This window comes from Maylandia zebra, linkage group LG13, assembly GCF_041146795.1.
Source record: "Maylandia zebra isolate NMK-2024a linkage group LG13, Mzebra_GT3a, whole genome shotgun sequence".
NCBI lineage: Eukaryota > Metazoa > Chordata > Actinopteri > Cichliformes > Cichlidae > Maylandia > Maylandia zebra.
In genome coordinates this window covers 19,695,156-19,702,371 of record NC_135179.1, presented here as the reverse complement: position 1 = coordinate 19,702,371, position 7,216 = coordinate 19,695,156, and the positions used below count along the sequence as shown (strand labels likewise).

Sequence of the window (7,216 nt, the reverse complement as noted above, 5' to 3'; positions counted from 1 at the left end):
GTTTTCTCTGCTGTGGTTTACAGTAGACATGCACTGCTGTGCTTTCTCCTGACCTGCTCCATACATGTTAACAACAATTTTAACCAAAAATGTAAAATTTGGATCCATCACACCTGTTTGAACTGCGTCTTGTGTAATTTGGCATACCTCAGCCTTTTCTCCCCCATTCCCTTCATTAAGAATGGCTTCTTGACAACCACCCATCCACTGAGACCATTTCTGATAAGGCTTTAGTGAAAAGTAGATGGATCACCTGAAGGCCCAGTTGTATTTTTCACATCTGGTGTCAGGGATTTGCTGGATTTTTTGCTATTTCTTAAAGATGCAACTTTCAGATATCGTTCATTTGCTGTAGATGTTATTTTAGGCCTGCTACTTCTTCTTTTGTCTTCCACTTGACCAGTTTCTTCAATTATATTTAAGGACACAAATCACATTGTGCTGGTGTATGACACGTTTTCAACTAATAGCTCTTGGTGAATCACCGTGTTGGTGCAAAAAATATAATTTTATGCCTGTTATAATAAGAATAAATGGTTTGTTTTTGCAACAGGCTGATTGTAACAAAGTCACTAAAGATACAGTTTAAAATTTCTTTGCTAAACTGTTTGTTATGTGTAGGGAAAACACTGGTTAATCCTTTTAATTAGATGTTTTTTTATACTTGAATGATTCATAGGTCAGTGTTAAGTGGCTTAATAAGCAAAGAAAAAGATTCTTCTCTTTTTTTTTTTCTTTTTTTTTCTTTTTCTTCTCTGAAAGTTGTCAGGTAGAAGAAGTCGGCTGAAAATAAATACAAAAGTCAGACAGTCAGAGAAAACCTTGGAAAAGACTTTCAACTATTGCTCAAGACCACTTGGAAGCAATAAACAGTGGTGATGATTGCATGCAATAGTTCAGTATATATGTTTTCCTTTGCAACAAGATGAGTTGAGGATTTAGCATAATGACTTTGAAGATCTCCTGAGTTCACTTTCACTGAGAACTGTCAACAGCTTGACATTTGTTGTTTTTATAGAAATGCTTCGATTAATAATTGATTAGGTTCCTTGAATTTTATTTGCGGTCTACACATTCGTAAGGATGAATGTTCTTATTTAGTAATCCCCTGACATTTTATCCAGCACCATCACATGATGACATTTCCTGGTTTAAATTACCAAATGTCACATACTTAATTGTGTCCAAGTGTAAAAGATAAAAATTGTTAATCTGTTGACGTGCGAATCGAGCTCAAGACTTTTGTTTCTTATTAACCATTCATGCATTATCTTTTTTTTTAAATTGTTTGTATTCAAATGCATTTTTAGCCTTTGCCTAAATAATAAATTGGGGCTAGAAACACAGATTCAAGTCCAGACAGTTCATCTGTGTTACAGGTACAGCAGGATAATGAGATAAGGTAAGGAAGTTTTAGCAGATGCAGTCACAGAGTATGCCTCTGCAAGCGCCAGGTTTCTAAAAGTCTGGAAAACCACAGCTATGGAGGGTATGGGAAACAAGTGAGCAGGAAGAGCAGGAGTGGTTGAAGTTATAGTACAGGGCATGTGGGAGTGGTTGGATGTCAATCTACAGCAGACTGCTGTAGACAAAGAATGCTTTATCTGTGACAGAAGACAAATGCAAAGCAGTTTATCTAGTCTGGTGTCTTGTTTTGACCCCTGTTGTGTTTCTAGTCTATTGAGTTCTGTCTCCAAACTGCTACACAGCACACAGATCAGATATGAAACAGATCAGACGTCACTATTGTTTGCTCTAAAATACTTTTGTGATCTTTATTTTGAGGCTAAAAAAAGAAAATTTCACACAACAGTGCCCTCTGGTGTTTGACTTTCTTTATTTCTGTATAAAAGGAAAACAAGTGGCCTTGCCATTTGTTATACATATAACCCAGGGATAAAAGAGACAGTAAAAATGAGTTGATAAATAAGCTTTTATTATATATATATTTTCATCAACAGCAGGACCAGCCTTTTATATGAAATTAAATTATTTGACATAAATATGTTTCCTAATTGCTTATTTTAAAAGTCAATAATAAATATGCAGAATACCTGAAAAATGCACAAGTAATAAAAATATATAATGCAACCAACAATTAAAGCAGTTTTTAAAATACTCTTTTTAAATATTTACATTAAATCGTTTCAGTGCAAAAACATGTTCACAGTAAGCGATGGTAGCTGCTCTCAGAACAAAACCTGCAACATCTGCACTTGCTTGCATGTGCAAAAAGCCTGCTGCCTTTAGGGAACACTTAATAAATAAATACGATTCTGGGACAGTTTCATTTCAGGGGATACATCAGTCCTTTTGCGTATTTGATGAGTCCTGTTTTTCCTGCGATCCATGTGTTGTAGTTGGTGACCTTTGTGTAGACACCTGGTTTATTTTTCAAGGCACAGCCCTCACCCCAGCTCACCACGCCGAACAGAAACATCCGACCTGATGCTCCACACACCAAAGGACCGCCAGAGTCTCCCTGCGGAAAAGGGCAAAACAGCCAGGTGTTAACTAAAATTTCCAGGTTTATCATTATTTTGTTTCCTGATTCACTTTTTCCCTGACAAACAAATATTTTCATGTGAAAACTGTGAAAATATACTCAGAAGGTAACCCTTGACATGTCTTGAGGTTGACAACTAGCAACAAATTTTAACCTAAAGGTAACTCATCTGACATTATGCTATTCAGCACTTTTCAATGTTAGCAAGTTTCTTCAAGAAGATGAAGAAATACTCTTCAGATCCGCTTTAAAGCTGTCAAAGGTTATGATGCATGCTGCAATTCAAGTTACCACTTCTTCTAACTCACTTCTCTTTTGATGTATATTTTAAAGCCAGCTCAAATGTCTTGTTTCCCATGGCATACCCTGCGCCCTGTCCTTACCTTGCAGGCATCAGTGCTCCAGTCAGGGCTTGCAGCACAGAACATGTTTTCAGTGATGCGTTTTCCGTAGTGCACTTCTTTGCTACAGTCAGCGTTGGACATCAGTTTTACCTCAGCCTTTTTCAGATACTGTGAGAACTGGAATGAGCCTGCAACAAAGTGTCAAATGTGAGAAAAGGTTGAGAGAGCAGAGCTCAGTCTAAAGGATGGAGGTCCTGTACTACTAACCTGCGCTCTCCTTCCCAAATCCTGCGATGGTGCAGGTAAATCCAGGAGGTAGCTCAGTGTGAAATGGAGGAAGGCAAGCTATGCGTACAGAAGCTGATTTAGCTGCACGTCCTCCATCTCTGCTTTTGAGCTTAATCAGAGCTGAAATGTAAAAATAAAAACACCCGTAAGTTCTGTGCTCAGAGCAGTTCTTTGTATGTGTATATGCACAGTTTAGTCACAACAGAGTTTGTGCTCACCTATGTCGTTATTATAGGTAATATCATTATATCCTTCATGCATGATGAGTCTTTCCACAGCAAACTTCTGCTCACTACTGGCATTCGTTTCATTAATGGCACTCTTTCCCAGGTATATGGACAGATGTGTGAGTTTGGTATTCTCACTGAACAAAAACCAAACACACAAATGTGTAAACATGTCACACACCAACATGAATGATTTTGAAATTACAGTGCGATGACTTCATTGGAGGAAATAACACGGTGCTTTGTTTTCTCACCCATCAGAGAAGCAGTGAGCTGCAGTGAGAATCCAGCTTGGTGAAATGAGAGTGCCACCACAGAGGAAGCCATAGCGCTTATGAAAAATGGCAGCAACCCATGGCTGCGACTCTATAGGTGTGAAAGAGCCTCCTACAATTTTATGAATCCTCCTCTCAGATGTCTCTCCACATGTTTTCTCTGGAAGGACACATGGGATAAGTCAGCGGGAGCTAATAAAGAGAATCATACCTTGTGATTTAGGAAAAACTGGATTTAAACAACAAAATTACCTGTATCTACAGGTAGTTGAGGAGGCGTCTGTAGTGGTGCAAAACCTTTGTTGGAATAGAAAACAGAAAGCATTAGAAAAATTCAAACCAATCTTCAATAAAATATAGCAAATAGAAAAAGTAAATCACCAATATGAGACTTACATGTGGGAATATCACAGTATTCTTTCACAGTCCTTCTTTCTCTTGTGACAAAGCACCATGGCATGTCAGAATTGTCAGGATTCCTAATGTTCAAGTACAATCATATTAAACATGGGTTACCTGTTGTCAGACATACAGTATAAAAACATCACATTGGTAGCCCAAAGCATACCTGCAGTAACGATGTCTGCCAAGTCCATTTACATTTTTCCATTGAGGTTTAACCCTGTCCCAGTAGAGACACGCGCGACCGGTGGATGACTTGTCAATATTTCCTCTGTATTCACTCCCATCTCCAGACAGACACCGTTCTGCAGATCACAGCACAAAGAGGGGTGAGAACATTTAATGCATGCTGTCAAAGTATAAACCTTAAGAACTTTACCTAAACCCACTGAAATGACTTACGTCTTGCTTGTTTGGATGATCTTTGTGAAAAAGCCTGAAAGAAGCATAGAGAAACTTAGTCATACTGAAAAATTAAAAACCTTCTGACCTCCATCAGAATAGCTCTTAAACCACCTCTTACCACACCCACGCTGACCGCTGCAAGGATGGCAACGAGGACAAAGAGATTCATCTTCACTTCTTGTTTTGCTTCTGTTTTTTGGGGATATTTTTGTCTGTGAATTTACAGAAAAGGAACACAACAATCGTGGGTAAATGGAAGAAAACTTGCTGTCCCCTTATATGGTGCTTATCGTTCAACACATGACGGAGACGTGTGACCGCTACGAAACCGTGTGCTTTCTTGCTCCGGTTTTTAAATGTGAAGAGTGACGAAATGTTTAATGTCATGCCAAACCAGTTCAATATTCAACATACAAACATACAAACACAAACTCATGTTCTTTCGCCATGCCACTGACATAGATATTAACTTCCTGACGAAACGCTGCATTCTTAAGGTTTTAATGTGAGAGCGACAGATAGAGGATGTCCATCGTGTGCAGACTTTAAACAATCTAGCACTACAAACAGCACAATATCTACGCTGATTAACAGTAAAGTCTGCGCACAACCTTATATCACATTATTATTGCAATGTGTGCAGTTCAAACTATGAATTTCTAGATATTCTAAGAACACAATGTCAATTTGATAATGACATAAGAAAATAATTGTGTGGTTAACTTTCAGTGCGCTGTGTTTGACATCAAACAGCTTCATATCTAAGAAATCATGTTCATTCTTAAATATAACTAAAACAGCTGACTGTCTAAAAGTCTAAGACACTTTGCAAGAGAAGTGTTTACCTTTAATTCCAGACTTTCAGTGCCAATGAAGACTATTATTTCTTCCAGTTGACTCTCCTCTCTGTATCTTCTGATATGCACTTGCACTGTTTACGTACTCAGGCTCACACTGATGGTTGTTCTGGTGTTTCTGCTGTGACTCTGCTTGTGTTTCCTCCCTTTTAAATTACCGTGACTGCAAGTGGGAGGGAATTTGTCATGTCCTGTGACACACATCCAGTGAACAGCCCCTTCCTCTTAAGAAAAATAAAAAAAAAATATATCCAAAATTGGTCATGTGTACACTGAAACATGTGATTGAAGAATTGCTGTCCAGAATTTGTGGACAGAGTCGGTTACAAAAAACAAAACAACAACAAAAAAAACGTAAAATAAGACCACAAAAAAGAAAAAAAATGTAATAATAAGTTTAATAAATTGCAAAATGTAAGAATAAGTCTCTAATCTGTACAGCATTTTTCATAATCTTTTCGTGTACATGGAGCTTACATGAAAGTTCTGAAAATCTGACAATGGTTGCTTAATATCGTCTGTACTGCTTTCATGACATTACAGTGACTGTGCTCAGAGATTAGTCTAAGGCTCTAAATCTATTATGTTAAGCTCTGACGGACTCTGTATGTTTGTCCTAGCTGTGTGTGTTATAGCAGAGCCTTAAAGTCTATAGAATGTCAAAATAGCAAACAAAGATTTTTTTATTTATTTGGAAAAAGTGATTTCAAATGTATTAACCATTAAAAATGCAATGTCAAACTTCTACGTACAGTCAGTTTGGACATAGACAAAGTTTAATAATCTGCCTCTCTTTCTTGATGCATTTTTCTTCCAGCCACTCTGGGACAAGTTAAGTTTTGGTTTTATCTGTCCAAAGATATGTTGTTGTTTTTTTAATCGTGCGGGTTCTTTTAGTTTAGATGTTTTCTGGAACATGCAGATACTGACAGTTTTAAACCCTCAGTATTTGCATTCATGAAATCCTCTCTTGATTGTAGATCATGTTATTGACTTTATTGCATGTTATGAAACTGTTTTTTAGTTATGGAAATAAATATGCAATGATCACCGAAGCAGTCCTGTGGGTCTACAGATTGTTGACTTTGCCACTCTAAAAGTTTTTCTCTCCCTAATTGATTTGTTTTCATTTTTCAGCCTAATGATGGCCTCCTTCATGTGCACCAACAGCTCTTTGTACCTTGTATTAACAGTTCTAGTGAAAAGCTACCAAATGTGTGGGCTCAGCTGGCTGTGTAACTGTCCATCCATCCATCCATTCGCTTCCGCTTATCCTTTTCAGGGTCGCGGGGGGCGCTGGAGCCTATCCCAGCTGTCATAGGGCAAAAGGCGGGGTACACCCTGGACAGGTCGCCAGTCTGTCACAGGGCTAACACATAGGGACAGACAACCATTCACACTCATTCGCACATTCACACCTAGTGGCAATTTGGATTATCCAATTAACCTATCCCCACAAGCTGCATGTCTTTGGACGGTGGGAGGAAGCCGGAGTACCCGGAGAGAACCCACGCAAACACAGGGAGAACATGCAAACTCCACACAGAAAGGTGGAATTGAACTCAGGACCTTCTTGCTGTGCGGCAACAGTGCTAACCGTGTAACTGTTTTCAAGTCAATCATCCAATTACTTTGAGCCTTACTACAAAAATTGCAATTTTTTAAAATAAAAACACCTCAAATTAAACCTAAATTAAAGTTAATCTTATTTAAAAATCAACCATGGAGGTGTACAGAGGCAAATTTAATAACAATGAAAAACTGACTGTACAGCCGTTTATATTCTTTTTCCTTGCTGCATTAATTTATAATCTCTGCTGAAGAATGATAAATTTAAAAACAAAACATTTTTACCAGTTCTTTTTTTATAGACTTTTATATCTTTATTACTAAAAACAAAAAACCCAAACAA

The 7,216-nt window shown here is 37.9% G+C and overlaps 1 protein-coding gene across 1 annotated transcript; it reads right to left on the bottom strand.

Annotated features, from left to right (window-relative positions):
- Positions 1-1,915: 1,915 nt before the first annotated feature.
- Positions 1,916-5,480, bottom strand: plaua (plasminogen activator, urokinase a). Its single transcript, XM_004555906.3, has 11 exons — positions 5,293-5,480; positions 4,566-4,659; positions 4,445-4,478; positions 4,209-4,347; positions 4,037-4,119; positions 3,893-3,937; positions 3,620-3,800; positions 3,357-3,502; positions 3,118-3,258; positions 2,890-3,038; positions 1,916-2,482 (listed from the first exon to the last, which is right to left on the bottom strand). The coding sequence occupies exons 2-11, from the start codon at positions 4,614-4,616 to the stop codon at positions 2,288-2,290; spliced, it is 1,164 nt and encodes a 387-aa protein (XP_004555963.1). The 5' UTR covers positions 4,617-4,659; positions 5,293-5,480; the 3' UTR covers positions 1,916-2,287.
- Between the last annotated feature and the right edge of the window lie 1,736 nt (positions 5,481-7,216).

What these genes read in the sequence shown, in the direction of transcription:
- plaua (XM_004555906.3), bottom strand. Translation starts at nt 4,616, where the DNA reads ATGAATCTCTTTGTCCTCGTTGCCATCCTTGCAGCGGTCAGCGTGGGT. An exon ending in CAGCGGTCAGCGTGGGTGTG is followed by an intron (nt 4,479 to 4,565) that starts GTAAGAGGTGGT and finishes TGCTTCTTTCAG; the next exon opens with GCTTTTTCACAAAGATCATC. An exon ending in GCTCACTGCTTCTCTGATGG is followed by an intron (nt 3,503 to 3,619) that starts GTGAGAAAACAA and finishes GTTTTTGTTCAG; the next exon opens with TGAGAATACCAAACTCACAC.